Source organism: Syngnathus scovelli, chromosome 4 (assembly GCF_024217435.2).
Source record: "Syngnathus scovelli strain Florida chromosome 4, RoL_Ssco_1.2, whole genome shotgun sequence".
Lineage (NCBI taxonomy): Eukaryota > Metazoa > Chordata > Actinopteri > Syngnathiformes > Syngnathidae > Syngnathus > Syngnathus scovelli.
This window is the reverse complement of record NC_090850.1, coordinates 8,539,431-8,554,558: the sequence shown is the minus strand read 5'-3', so window position 1 is coordinate 8,554,558 and position 15,128 is coordinate 8,539,431. Positions and strand designations below refer to the sequence as shown.

General features: G+C 42.1%; 1 protein-coding gene and 1 long non-coding RNA gene across 5 annotated transcripts; one reads left to right on the top strand and one right to left on the bottom strand.

Annotated features, from left to right (window-relative positions):
• Positions 1-4,783: 4,783 nt before the first annotated feature.
• Positions 4,784-10,150, bottom strand: LOC125967487 (low choriolytic enzyme-like). 4 transcript variants are annotated; one of them, XM_068650448.1, is made up of 10 exons: positions 10,103-10,150; positions 9,843-10,060; positions 9,463-9,496; positions 9,296-9,346; positions 8,425-8,583; positions 8,213-8,342; positions 7,751-7,929; positions 7,287-7,368; positions 5,064-5,188; positions 4,784-4,952 (listed from the first exon to the last, which is right to left on the bottom strand). In XM_068650448.1, coding segments are annotated over exons 2-10 (816 nt in total). In that variant the 5' UTR covers positions 9,897-10,060; positions 10,103-10,150; the 3' UTR covers positions 4,784-4,950. The 4 variants fall into 4 exon arrangements, with proteins under 4 accessions (XP_068506549.1, XP_068506548.1, XP_068506547.1 ...); XM_068650447.1 differs by having other exon boundaries at positions 10,097-10,137; XM_068650446.1 differs by having other exon boundaries at positions 9,296-9,343; positions 9,843-10,056; positions 10,103-10,127.
• A 3,327-nt stretch (positions 10,151-13,477) lies between these two features.
• Positions 13,478-14,899, top strand: LOC125967494 (uncharacterized). The gene is made up of 4 exons (XR_011086720.1): positions 13,478-13,816; positions 14,095-14,176; positions 14,488-14,612; positions 14,727-14,899. It is a non-coding gene; the product is annotated as an uncharacterized lncRNA (long non-coding RNA).
• Positions 14,900-15,128: the final 229 nt, after the last annotated feature.

The following is a 15,128-nucleotide window of genomic DNA, read 5'->3' as shown; positions in this document are numbered from 1 at the left end:
GATGGGCCCTAAGGAAGTCGGGCGTGGAAGAGGGACTGGTTAAGGCTGTGATGACTCTCTACTGCAGGGCATGCACAGCTGTTAGAACAGGAGTTGGCGACAGTAATGGGTTTGAAGTAAGGGTAGGGGTGCACCAGGGATCGGTGCTCAGCCCATTATTGTTTGCTATCGTGATGGATGTGGTATCGAGGGAAGTGAGGGGTGGACTACCATGGGAGCTGCCCTACGCGGATGACCTGGTATTGATGGCTCACAGTCGAGAAGACCTAGCTAGGAAGCTAGCAGCCTGGAAGACCTGCCTGGAAGTGAAAGGAATGAAGGTGAATGCAGCAAAATCAAAGGTCATGGTCGGTGGTGCTGGCCTGGGAGTGGTACCACAGTCAGGAGCATGGCCATGTGAAGTTTGCGGGAAGGGTGTGCAAGCTAACTCTATCCGGTGCAAGGGTTGTCAGAGATGGGTACACCGGAGATGCAGCGGAGTAAAAGGCAGCCTACTAGCTGCAAGTGAGACCTTCAAATGCAAGCGGTGCAGGGGAGAAGTCGCCCAAGCAGACCCAGCTGAGCAAGAGGGGCTCATAGTAGATGTGGAGATGTACGAGGTGGTGGACAGCTTCTGCTACCTTGGAGACATGCTTAACGCTGATGGGGGGGTGGACCTAGCAGTGACCACAAGGGTGAGAAGCGGGTGGAAGAAATTCAGGGAACTCATGCCCTTCTTAACATCTAAGGCCCCATCCCTGAAGATGAGAGGCCAAGTGTACTCAGCCTGCGTCAGAAGTAGTATGACGTACGGAAATGAGGCATGGGCCCTGAAAACAGAACACGAAGAAAAACTAAACAGAGCAGAAATGAGGATGATCAGATGGATGTGTGGTGTGTCAATGAGGGAGAAAAAAAACAGTGCAGAGCTGAGAAAGAAGATGGGAGTGGAGGCCATAGTGGATGTGGTGAGGAGAGGCAGACTGCGATGGTACGGACATGTAGTGAGGAAGGACGAGAACGACTGGGTGAAGAAAGTTATGTCGTATAACGTAGAGCAGTGTTTCCCAACCACTGTGCCGCGGCACACTGGTGTGCCGTGAAAGACGTTCAGCTGTGCCATGGGATTGTCCAATATTAATTACGGAGCGCATTGTAAACAGGATCGCCAAACCAGTGGTCAGTTTGCGCAAGGCCTGGTCAGCCACTTGCTAATCGTGCATGCGTGGAGAATCTGAGAATTTTGAGATTTCATATTGTGTCGGTCTAATTGTATTGCACCGGCACATATTCACTTTATGTGTGTGTTGCTGTGTGCTTTTGCTAACAGTGACAGACACTATGACGGTTGTGGTGCGTTTGTGGTCCAATGGAAATCAGAGCATGCAGTTCAACCGGAGAACCTGGATTGGTTATTTTTCACATGCATAAAATAAGCAGTCAAGTCGAGACACCTTGACTGTGATAGCCACTCAGCTGCTGTCAGAAAGGCAGAGCGTCTTTAAAAGTGACTGTTCTTATTGTTGCAATATTTATAGACCTAGTCTAAAACAGTAAACAAAATCACGTTGATTCTATTTTAATCACAATCACTTTAAATAGTTTATTTCTTACACCGTCTAAAACCTTTTTAAAAAATGTCACTTTTATTTAAAAAAAGAAATACAATTTAAAGAATATTTAGTATTTATTTCTATTAAATTATTCAACTCTCCATACATATATAGGAATAGGACTTTACGTCTTTCATTGTAATATAACTGATTTTAATATAGGAGCTTAACAGATTTTTGTTGGCGGTGTGCCGCGAGATTTTTTCCAATGAAAAGGTGTGCCGTGAATGAAAAAAGGTTGGGAAACACTGACGTAGAGGGAACAAGACCCAGTGGCCGACCTAAAAAGACCTGGCAGACAACCGTGTCAGCCGACATGAAGGCACTCGGCATCAACCACGAGATGGCCATGGACCGTTCCCGGTGGAAGAAAGCCATATCAAGAACCCAGTCCAACCCAGCGGCGCCTGGAAAACGGACTTTAAACCGATGATGACGGACTGCAAGCCCGCGCCGCAGAGCTGTGAGGGCGACATCCGTCTGCTCAACGATCTTAACCGTTTCTATGCTCGCTTCGACGCTCAGAACAGCACTTGCCCGCTGAAGACCACTCCCCCTCCACACGAGCAGCCCCTGTGCCTCTCTGCCGACAGCGTGAGGAGGGCGCTTGCCGCTATCAACACCCGTAAGGCGGCGGGCCCTGACAACATCCCAGGTCGAGCGCTGAAGGACTGCACTGGGGAGCTGGCGGGTGTCTTCACGGACATCTTTAACATTTCCCTGCAGCAGGCCATCGTCCCTTCGTGTTTCAAGGCTGTCACCATCGTACCTGTGCCGAAGAAGCCTGCTCCGTCCTGCTTCAATGACTACCGCCCCGTGGCCCTGACGCCCATCATCATGATGTGCTTTGAGCGGCTTGTCTTGGAGCACATCAGATCCATTCTCCCCCCCCACCTTAGACCCCTTCCAGTTTGCGTACCGGGCCAACCAGTCCTCTGAGGATGGCCTCCACTCGGCCCTCTCCCACGTGGAGAGTAGGGACTCGTATGTGAGATTGCTGTTTGTGGACTTCAGTTCTGCCTTCAACACCATTGTGCCACAAAAACTCATCTGCGAACTCGATAAGCTGGGCCTCAGTACCTACCTCTGCAACTGGCTACTGGACTTCCTCTGTCAGAGGCCTCAGGTGGTACGTGTTCGCGACAAAATCTCCGCCAGCATCACGCTGTGTGCTCAGTCCGCTGCTCTCCACCCTGCTGACGCATGACTGCACTGCGTCCTACAGCGCATAGTGAAGTTTGCTGACGACTCGGTACAGGTTGGAGGTTGACCTTCTGACCGCGTGGTGCAGGGACAACAACTTCCTGCTGTTAGGATCCTGAACTCTCTTCCCCCTTCTGCGTAGCATCCTGTACTTATTTATTGTGTTATTTGTTTATTTATTATTTATTCATCACTCTTATTTATTCATTGATTGTGCCTTCTTGTTTTATTTTTCTTGTGTTGTTTACTTGTATGTACATTGTGAACTGTCTTGTCACCGTGGGATAGTGGGAATGTAATTTCAATCTTTTTGTGTGTCTTGGCATGTGAAGAAATTGACAATAAAGCAGACTTTGACTTTGACTTTCGACTTTGACTAACAAGATGGTAAAAATGGATTGATCTATGGCCAGACGGATCAGTTTAGCCACAACAATTATTTGGCTAGTCATTCATCCATCCATCTATTTTCTATGCTGCTTGTCCCCACGGGGGTCGTTGGTGTCCTGGAGCCTATCCCAGCAGTCATCGGGCCATAGGCGGGGAACACCCTGGACTGATTGCCACCGATCGCAGGGCTGACAGAGACGAACAACTATCCGCACTCGCACTCAGACCTAGGGGCAATTTGGAGTGCTCAATTGGCCTAAGAAGGATGTTTTTGGGATGTGGGAGGAAACCGGAGTGTCCGGAGAAAACCCCCGCGGGCACGGGCTGAACATGCAAACTCCACACAGGGAGGGTCGGAGGTGGAATCGAACCGGCTATTTGGTTATTATAGCCAACAAAAACTGACAAAACAATTGATTGGGTAAGAGTCATTCCAGGAGTAATGACATCAACAGGACTAGTAGTACAACAGGTTTTTTGCACACTATTTACATTTCGGCCTTTTACGCACCTTTTAAACAAATGAATTTTTGTCAAAAAACAAACCAACAATTTTGGGTCGAATCGAACCACCTTCCAACCAACCAACTTCCAACCAACCAACTTCCAACCAACCAACCAACCAACCAACCAACCAACCAACCAACCAACCAACCAACCAACCAACCAATTTTTGACTTTCGAATTGACACACCAGCATTTCATGACAGAGGCTCTTGTTAGGGTTGATGGATTATTTTGATCGTATGATTATGTTGGAATGTAAACTATAATGATTAACCAAACTTGTCCTGTTTTAACAACATAGTAAAACAAAGTGCTAAGATCCTCTGCACTAGTTGATCAGCTGCAGAGAAAACAATCAAAGTTGTTCTGTTTACAACATCGTTAAACACCCCCTACTCTGATTTGACAGGATGTTCACCAAACCTGTCACCCCCACCCTGCTTTTTCTCAATAAATATGCCCTTGCAAGAGGTCTAAGTCAGACTGCCTTCAATCATCACTGTACCACACAGTGTGCAGATGGTTTTCTCTTTATTGCAGGAGTAAAATGGCCAAACTGTCTCACGTGTGGTTCTTGCAAAGAAGTTAGAGTGAGGACCACTCTAACACCTCTGATGTGATATTAACAATAGTTTTTGCGTTTACGGTTTTGGCAACCAAAACCACAACAGGACAACATTTTTCTTCAGAAAATTAGAAGTGTTTACAACTGACTTCTCTTCTATTGCTTCCGGCCTCGTAAGCCATGTTTTGCCATTTGTTCATTGCCAGAATGTCGATTGACCCTGGCTTTTGTATGTGTATGTGTATGTGTTTGTTTACATCCGATCTTGTTAATTCCTCAATTATAGGATCTCTTGACTTTAACTTGAACACTATCCATTAACGACCCTTTGTCCTGGCACGTCCTTGCTTTTCTACATTGCCAAGGTACCAAAGTTGATGACATGAAAATGGCCGGTGGTGAGTGAGCCTTTGTCCTTCATTTTTACTGCTTAGAATAAATCAATGTCAGTTCATCTGTGGATTGTCAATCTGGAGTCTTGTAAGAAATATCCTAGAGAGAATCTTTTAAAGGGAAAACTCACACATTTACTTCTTTGAAATTTATTTTTTTTGCATTGGATATACTTATGCGAATTACTGTATCTTATCAACAACTACCAGTTCATACATTTAAATGATATGCTTGAGCACTTAATTTGATCACCACTGGAGGCCTCAACAAGACCTGGACATCCTCTGTGTGTCTTGAAGTTTCTGATTGGTGGGGAGAATAGACAGCAATTAACAGGTGTAATCATCCAGTAAGTCAGACGTCAATGTATTTTGTATGTTTTTAGATCATCATCATACAAAGTGTTTACTCACAGCACTCATAAAGACGATTGAGGCGTGCATAGTCATTGTCACTCATCTCTGTTGTAATGCCAAAATGAGTTATAGACCTATATTTGGCAACGATGGTTGGTTGGCCATTTTTGGAGGCGGAAAATCTACAGTAAATAAATAAATAAACAAATAAATAAATAAATAACCTATTAACAAGTTTTCTTGTCCTCAATCTACATCACCTGAACTCATAAAATGTAGAACTAAGTGAAAGTCAACTTAAATTTCCCATTGAGGATGACCATTTATGTTTTCCAATATTTTCTAAATAGATTTTCCACAACACCCCTCCGTGAGTCATCACCTTATCGTGGTGGAGGGGTTTGAGTGACCCAATGATCCTGGGAGCCATGTTGTCTGGGGCTTCATGCCCCTGGTAGGGTCACCCATGGCAAAAGGCTCCTAGGTGAGGAGCCAGACAAAGCACGGCTCACAAAAACCCCTTGTGATGTTTAACAAAATTGAATTTGGTTTTCCCTCGCCCGGACGCGGGTCACTGGGGACCCTCTCTGGAGCCAGGCCTAGCGTGGGGGCTTAAAGGCGAGCGTCTGGTGACCGGGCCTTCGCCAAGTGGGTGGGAACGTGGGTCCCCTTTCCCATGGGCTCACCCCCTGTGGGAGGGGCCAAAAGGGTTGGGTGCATAGTGAGCTGGGCGGCGGCCAAGGGCGGGTACCTTGGCAGTCCGATCCCTGGCTGCAGAAACTGGCTCTAGGGACATGGAATCTCACCTCTCTGGCTGGAAAGGAGCCCGAGCTGGTGTGCGGGGCAGAAAAGTTCCAACTAGATATAGTTGTACTTGCCTCCACACACAGTTTGGGTTCTGTTACAAACCCTCTCGAGAGGGGCTGGACTCTCTTCCACTCTTGAGTTGCCCACGGTGAGAGGCGAGCAGGTGTGGGTACACTTATTACCCCCTGGCTGGTTGCCTGCACATTTTGGTTCACCCCGGTAAACGAGAGGGTAGCCTCCCCCCGCCTTCGGGTGGGGCGACGGGTCCTGACTGTTGTTTGTAGCTATGCACCCAGCGGCAGCTCAGAGTACCCACCATTTTGGAGTCCTTGGAAGAAGTGCTGGAGAAACCTCCTTCTGGGGACTCCATCGTTCTACTGGTTGACTTCAATGCTCACGTGGGCAATGACAGTGAGACCTGGAAGGGCGTGATTAGGAGGAACGCCCCCCCCCCCCCCCCCCCCGATCTGAACCCGAGCGGTGTTCTATTGTTGGACTTCTGTGCTCGAGACGGATTGTCAATAATGAACACCATGTTCAAACATAAGGGTCTCCATGTGTGCACTTGGCACCAGGACACCCTAGGCCGCAGTTCGATCAATGATCGACTTGATGATCAAAGGGTGGAATGCCCTTTCCGGATTGTGGACGAGCTCCAGCCCCAAGTAGAGGAGTTCAAGTATCTTGGGGTCTTTTTCACGAACAAGAGCAGCATGGAGCATGAGATCGACAGGCGGATCGGTGCAGTGTCAGCTGTAATGCGGACTCTGTACCGGTTCGTCATGTTGAAGAGAGAGCCGAGCCAAAAGGCAAAGCTCTCAATTTACCGGTCGATCTGCGCTCCTACCCTCACTTATGGTCACAAGCTATGGGTCGTGACCGAAAGAACAAGATCTGGGATACAAGCGGCTGAAATGAGTTTCCTCTGCAGGGTGTCTGGGCTGTCCCTTAGAGATAGGGTGAGAACCTCGGTCATCCGGGAGAGACTCGGAGTAGAGCCGCTGCTCCTCCACATTGAGAGGAGCCAGATGAGGTGGCTCGGGCATCTCATCAGGATGCCTCCTGGACGCCTCCTTGAGGAGGTGTTCCGGGCATGTCCCACCGGTAGGAGACCCCGTGGACGATCCAGGACGCGTTGGAGAGACTATGTCTCTCAGCTGGCCTGGAAACGCCTTGGGGTCCCCTGGGATGAGCTAGACGAAGTGGCTGGGGAGAGGGAAGTCTGGGAATCCCTCCTAAAGCTGCTACCCCCGCGACCTGACCCTGGATAAGCGGAAGAAAATGGATGGATGGATTTTCGACAACAGGTAACAATATTTGCATAATAAATAGTTCAAACAGCTGCTGGGATTTTGGATATTTAGTTCAATGCTAGAAAACAACAAGTTGGGCAAAAAGAACAGAAACATTGAGAAGTTGGACATCTGCATTCAAATAGATCAAATTGTTGTATGGTTGGACAGATGTACTCACGCGTTGTAATGCATCACAGAGTCATAATCATAGGGAGCACCCATGTTGTTTGTTGGTGCAATGTCAAAGTTTTTTTTCGCTCCTGCATAAAAGGAGAAATCCAAACAAAAGTAATTTAAAATTGTTTCAGTAACATTATGTACCAGATTCAGTTGTATATTCTGACTCTCATGAAATTTATTTACTCAGTAAAAATGATGAGGATGGAGGTACATTTGATAATATGGATGCCATTCTGACAAAAAGTACCCATCACCCATCTTAGCATACACTATAGACAAGCTGCCAGCCATTTCCATTCTAACAAAAAGTGCCCATCACCCGTCTTACAGTCAATAACAAGCAGCATACACTATAGTCGAGATGCCAGCCTTTTCCAAGAAGATAAATAAAATGAACCATATACAAAATGTTCTCATGTACGTCCGGCACCAGTTTTGTAAAAGGTCTCTCGGCAAGGTGACCTGGTTTGATGTTTTCATACTTGATGGTGACGTAGTCATTTCTGTCATAGCGGACATGCTCATGGTGGAATCCAAGTGCATGGAGGACCTCGTGTTGCACAATGTTTTTACGCATGCATTTGTCTCTCTTCAAGTCAATTATCTGTCCGCCACCGATCTGACCAAGGTTTGACCGACACCTGGCACACAAACACACAAAATCAATTGATGTCATGAGCTCGCTGATTGGAAAGGAAGAGAGATGTACAGATTTTTTTTCAAATTGTTGCCACACAATTTTACGACACTGAAGTGAAATGTTTTTGGGTTTTGCGTGCAAGCAACTGACTCACATAGACAAAAAAGTAATTTCACACTGGAAAACAATCATAACAGGACTAAAGTCTCTCAACTCAAAGATGGAGGTGCTTTTTTATGCACATAAGCTGAATCAATGTGAGTTTTGGTAACTGTATTTCTTACCCATTTTGTGATACAAAGGATAGATAGTTTATATCTATTTCAGTCTTCCTGACAAAGCGAATGCATGTTGTGCGCTCTCCACTACTAAACTCTCTTAGGGTATCTTTTATAAATCTCTTTAGTCGTTTGGCTGCAGACACAGAACATTTAACTGTTAAGTTTGATTGATCAAAGTTACACTTACTATAGTACATAACGATATCATGACTTACTAAAATTTCTGGAGATTTCATAGGGAATTATGACTTCTTTTCCAGTTTTCGGCCATTTACAGCCAATAATGAAGCAGGGGGTAGCATCCCTCAAAATTCCTTCCTCATCGCTTATGTGTTCAATAATGTCTCCATATGTCAGGTTGTAGGTCAGGTTGCCTGTAGAATAACAAACAGCAGATATTCAGAAAGTGTGATTCGTCATGTGGAACAGACAATGGACACCAAATTTTGGCAGTGCCTCATCTATCCTTCATCCCCGGACTTGGACAGCCTTCAGTCCATCCTTATTCCTAATTCATTCGTCCCTCCGTCCATTGTCAGTCCCAAAAAAGTCCTACCTCCACAGGTGAAAAAGCCAATTTGATTCAAATGGTGGAGTGCATATAGCGGAGTATCTACACACATGGTGGCTAACAAAAAGCTTTACAAGGTCTCAAATTCACTTCTTTTTGATTGCAGCCTCAAAACGCCAATCGCTTTAAAATGGCAATGACAATTATAGTTTTCAAAATTTTTAAAACATACCTGGAAAAATTGAACTGAATTTGTATATATGTATATGCAACATCACAAGATCACAAGCACTAATTTCACTAACAACTGAGACTCATGTTTCCCCGTTTGCGTCGAATGACAAAATTTAAGTCATTTATTAGTTGTCTGCGTAACTCAGAAGCTATGTGAACACATTGGGATGAAATGTGGAACTTCAGTTTGACCTGTAATGAATGATTTAAAGTTCAATTCTTTATAGTCCAGAGGTATTACAACAAGTACATCTATAATAAAAACAGTCAAATAAAATGTCAGCTGAATGCTGCTCAGAGATAGATCTCAATATATTTCAGTCTAAAATGAAAACACTGACCTGGGTTTACATTTGCATTTGCCTTTTCAATTTTCGCAGAAACGGACTCTTCTGGAAAAAATAAGAATACAATCACAAATAAGCACTAGAAGATTTGTTCACATTGAGAATTAAATAACCCAAACATCCATTGTTAGGGTTGACAAATTACATTGGTTTTTACACACCCATTTTCTTTGTGCCATTTCTATGTATTGAGACCTGGAAAAAGGCAGTAACAAAACACATTTTTAAATCACATTTTTAAGTGTCCATTTTACAATAGTGCACATGTGAAAAGACTTATCATTTCTCATATATTGATCATTTTTTTTGTAGAAGACCCCCCAAAGAAACTCTGAAGCAACTAAGACTACACGTTTGTGTAAATTTTCCTTGAAAATACAGTAGGCGAAAAGTCCTACAGAAGCAAAAATGGCATTAAAATCTTCAGAAAGCACTTTGCAAATTCTGAAGACTACAGACTTTTTGGCATTAAAAGTTTGCAAAAGGTTTTTTTTGTATTAAAACCATATCACTGATTACGGGTTTGTAAACCTGATCTTACCGAAGAAACGGCTGCAACAGACAGAAGGAGAACAGTGATGACAATTGGCGTCATGGTGTCGCTGTTTTCTAAAAATGAAGATAAATAACTAAAAAAATATATAGATGTTAAAATCTCAGTGTGTTTATTAGAGAGATGGAGAGACAGAGAGACAGACAGAGAAATAGACAGACAGAGTGAGAGAGAGAGAGAGAGAGAGAGAGAGAGAGAGAGAGAGAAAGAGAGAGAGAGAGAGAGAGAGAGAGAGAGAGAGAGAGAGATTGAAGGAAAATAGGTAAAAGCAGAGCAAGTTTGTCTTACTGGTGTTTTCAGGTATGCCCGTGGTACCTGGTGTTTGTCCTTTATAAGTTGTACATAGGGTGTGTCTTTTACTTATTCCAGCATTAGATAACAAATCAAGTCGTAATATAGAAGTTTCCATGATTTATTTTAAGACATTACGCAACTTGAGGCTAAACTCAATTGTTTGAATGATCCAATATCTAGTATTTGTCATCTATCATAATTATACTCCTTGCTTGGTGGAATATATTGTGGTTGTAAACCACCATGCGTTTTGTGCTTCACACAAGTTATTGTAAGGGTGTCAAAGACATTTTTGTCAAGTGCCGCATCGTGGACTTTGGAAGGCCACTATGGCTATGAACAAATTACAATAATTTGATGAATAACTGGTTTAGAAACGAGAGGCTAGTAAAACTGTTCAAATATTTTAAAAAGTTAAATGGTAAAATCTGCTGGCAATCTCTATATATTTTTTTTTTTAACGTGAAGACAAGTTACAATTTTACTATTGACAGACGAAAAAAAATAGAGAGATTGCCAGCTGATTTTGTTAATGTTCTACTTTTTAAAATATTTGAACCGTTTTACTAGTTTTACTGTTTTTGAAGTATAATTATGATAGATGACAAATACTAGATATTGGATCTTTCAAACAATTGAGTAATCCAGCATTCTAGATGCCAAATTAAGTCGTAATATAGAAGTTTCCATGATTTATTTTAAGACATTGGTATGTAACTCGAGGCTGAACTCAATTGTTTGAATGATCCAATATCTAGCATTTGTCATCTATCATAATTATAGTTCAAAAGTAGTAAGCCTCAAGTTGCATAATGTCTTAAAATAAATCATGGAAACTTCCTTATTAGGACTTGATTTGGCATCTAGAATGCTGGATTACTCAATTGTTTGAATGATCCAATATCTAGTATTTGTCATCTATCATAATTATACTTCACAAGTAGTAAAACTAGTAAAACTGTTCAAATATTTTAAAAACTTGAATGGAAACAAAATCTGCTTGCAATCTCTCTATTTTTTTTCATCTGTCAATAATAAAATTGTAACTTGTCTTCACTTTTAAAAAAGAAAATAGAGCGATTGCCAGCAGATTTGGTTACGTTTCAACTTTTTAAAATATTCAAGGTTCAAGAGATTTTATTTGCCATGTTTGAGCGTGTCAAACAAGGAATTTGAATTCGGTACATCACAGCCTCTGTTCAACATTTAGGTGACTAACAACACTCATGACGTGTGAAAAATGACAAATATTCTCAAACATCCCCTGATCTTAAACTCCCAGGAGGGCAAGGAAAAACTCAAAACTCCAACTAGGGGAAATGAGAAACCTTGAGAAGAGACCACAGATGGGAGGGTCCCTCTTCCAGGATGACCAGGCTGCAATGGATGCAGAGAGGACACGTAGTACAAACAGTGTAGACAATTCAAAAAAAGGTGTGGAGAGCAGGATGTTATTGCACAGCAATGACTCTGAGACTCAGTTGAACAGTTTTACGAGACTCTTATTTCCAAACTAGTTATTCATCAAATTGTTGTAATTTGTTCATAGCCATGGTGGTCTTCCAAAGTCCATGATGCGGCACGTGACAAAATTGTCTTTGACACCCTTACAATAATTTGTGTGAAGCACAAAACGCATGGTGGTATACAACCACAATATATTCCACCAAGCAAGGAGTTCCACATTTCATCCCAATGTGTCCCAATAGCTTTTGAATTGCGCAGGCAACAAATAAATGACTTAAATTTTGTTATTAGATGCAAACGGGGAAACATGAGTCTGTCTCAGTTGTTAGTGAAATTAGTGCTTATAATCTTGTGATGTTGCATATATATGCAAATTCACTTCAGTTTTTCCAGGTATGTTTAATAAAAAATTGAAATACTACAATTGAAACAGATCAACACAACATTTAAGAATGGACATGGTAGTTACCTTTAATTTGTTTTAGGATTATGAGGGTGACTTTTGAAAAACATGAATATTGTAACGAACGGACAGAAAGACATTTTGCAGTTGAAGGATGAGGAATAAGAAAGTCAAAAAAGGAGGGACTGAGCACTCATAGTTGTGTTTCGTTCCATCCCAGAAATTGTCCTGTTTTGGGGTTTGAAGCGTTTTGGTGTTTTGAAGCTGCAATTAAAAATAAGTGAATTTGAAGCTTTGTAGAAATTCTTGGCAGCCACTGGAGTGTAAATACTCCAGTACAGTGGTTCTTAACCTGGGTTCGATCGAACCCTAGGGGTTCGGTGAGTCGGTCTCAGGGGTTCGACTGAGCCTCCACTGAGGAGGTCTGAACAAACCAGATTTATTGTGTAAATTCTGATTTGCCAGTATGTAATTTGTTAAGAGTTCATGCATTGTGATGGTTTTGTTCTTTGAACAAGGTGATGTTCATGCACGGCTCATTTTGTGCACCAGTGTAAAAACATCTATGTCTTGAATTAAAAAAAATAATTAAAAAAAATCACTAACGAGGGGTTCGGTGAATGCGCATATTAAACTGGTGGGGTTCGGTATCTCCAACAAGGTTAAGAACCACTGCTCCAGTATATGCACTCCACCATTTGAATCAAATTGGGTTTTTCACCTGTGGAGGTAGGACTTTTTTGGGACCAACAATGGATGAAGGGACGAATAAATTAGGAATAAGGATGGACTGAAGGGTGTCCAAGTCTGGGGATGAAGGAAAGATGAGGGACTGGCAAAATTTGGTGTCTATCTCAGGAATATTGTCAACCTGTTGTGGGAATACTTACCAAAGAAACTGACAGTTCCACATGACGAATCACACTGTTTGAATATCCACTGTTTGTTATTCTACAGGCAACCTGACCTACGTGACATATGGGGACATTAAGGTACCCAAGAGCGATGAGGAGGGAATTTTTAGGGATGGTATCCCCTGCTACATTTTTGGCTGTAAATGGCCCAAAACTGGAAACCAAGTCATAGTTCCCTATGAAATCTCCAGATATTTTAGTAAATCATGGTATCGTTAACTACAATCTGTGAAACTTTAATCAGTCAAACTTAGCAGTTCAATTTTCTGTCTTCAGCCAAACGTCAAAAGAGAATTATTGAAAATGCCCTAATAGACATTAGTTTTGGAGGGCGCACGACATGCAATCGCTTTGTCAAAAAGACTAGATGGGATATAGACTATCTATTCTTCTTATCATCCAATAGGTAAGAAATACAGTTACTAAAACTCACATTTGTTTTTCCCATTGATTCACTCTTATGTTCATAAAAAAGCACCTCCTTCTTTAAGTTGACAGACTTTAGTCCTGTTCTGGTTGTTTTCCAGTGTGAAATTACTTTTTTGTCTGTGTGAGTCAGTTGCGTGCCGCAAAACATTTCACTTTAGTGTCGTAAAATTAAGTATGGCAACAATTTGCATGAATTCTCTTTTCCTTTCCAATTGGTTAAAAGTCAGAAATCGGTGAGCTCATGAGATCGATTGATTTTGTGTGTTTTTGTGCCAGCTGTCAGTCACACCTTGGTCAGATCGGTGGCGGACAGATAATCGACTTGGATAAAAATGGTTGTGTGCAAAAAGACATTGTGCAACACGAGGTCCTCCATGCACTTGGAATCCACCATGAGCAAGTCCGCCCTGACAGAGATGACTACGTCAAAATTAATTATGAAAACATCGAACCAGGTCAGCTTGCCGATAGACTTTTACAGAACTGGTTCATTTTATTATTATTCTTGGAAATGGCGGGCAGCTCGTCTGTGGTGTATGCTACTTGTTTTTGACAGTAAGATGGGCTTTTTGTCAGAATGGCATTCATAATATCACATATGTAAATGTCCCGCCATCATCATTTTTATTGAGTAAATATATTTCATAATACTCAGAATACATACAACTGAAAACTAGTACACCATCTTACTGAAAGAATGTTGAACTAATTTTGGCTTTCTCTGTGTATACAGGAAAGGAATCAAACTTTCATATTGCACCAACAAACAACATGGGTGCTCCCTATGATTATGACTCTGTGATGCATTACGACGCGTGAGTACATTTGTCCAAGCCATACAACAATGTGATCTATTTGAATGCAGATTCCCAACTGCTCAATGTTTTGGTTCTTTTGGCCCAACTGGTTGTTTCTGACATGGAACTAAACAACCAAATTATATTATGGGTATATTGTTACCTGTTGTGAAAAATCTATAAAATATTTGAAAACATGAATGGCCATCCTCAATGGAAAATCTAAGTTGACTTTCACTTAGTTCTGCATTTTATGAGTTTAGGTGATATAAATTGAAGATGGGAAAACGTGTTAATAGGTTATTCATTCATTTATTTATTTATTGTAGATTTTTCTTCTCCATAAATCGCCAAGCAACCATCATTGCCATATATAGGTTTTCAGATAATTTTGGCAGAGCAACAGAGATGAGTGACAATGACTATATACGCCTCAATCATCTTTATGAGTGCTGTGAGTAAACACTTTGTCTGATAATTTGTGAATCAGCATTTGCTCCAAAAACGAACATCTGCCTTACTGGATGATTACGCCTGTTAATTGCTGTCTATTCCCCCCACCAATCAGAAACTTCAAGACAAACGGAGGACGTCCAGGTCTTGTTAAGATTTCCAGTGGTGATCAAATTCAGTGCTCAATCATATCATTTAAATGTATTAACTGGTGGTTGTTGATAAGATACAGTAAATCACATATGTATACCAAATGCAAAAAAAAATAAAGCCTCTTATCGTCATGAAATGCTGAAATAGATAAAAGTGCCGTTTCTGTCAAGTCTATTTTCTTTAATTAGTTCACAGACATACACAAACACAATGTATTCCGAGCCTTTATGTAAGCTGAATTGTTCATAGGTCTTTATATATTCATGTCACGGTCGGGTGGAGCATGGAGCAGGACGACCAAGTGCAGCTTGGACCAGGGTTTATTGGTGCAACTCAAAAGGCAACTTGACATGACTTAACAAAC

Excerpts from the sequence above, each read along its gene's own strand:
- LOC125967487 (XM_068650448.1), bottom strand. The coding sequence starts at position 9,896 with ATGACGCCAATTGTCATCACTGTTCTCCTTCTGTCTGTTGCAGCCGTT. Across the intron at positions 8,343-8,424 it reads TGAAATCTCCAGAAATTTTA|CCAAACGACTAAAGAGATTT; the intron begins GTAAGTCATGAT and ends CTGTGTCTGCAG. Across the intron at positions 7,369-7,750 it reads GTATGAAAACATCAAACCAG|GAGCGAAAAAAAACTTTGAC; the intron begins GTCACCTTGCCG and ends CCTTTTATGCAG.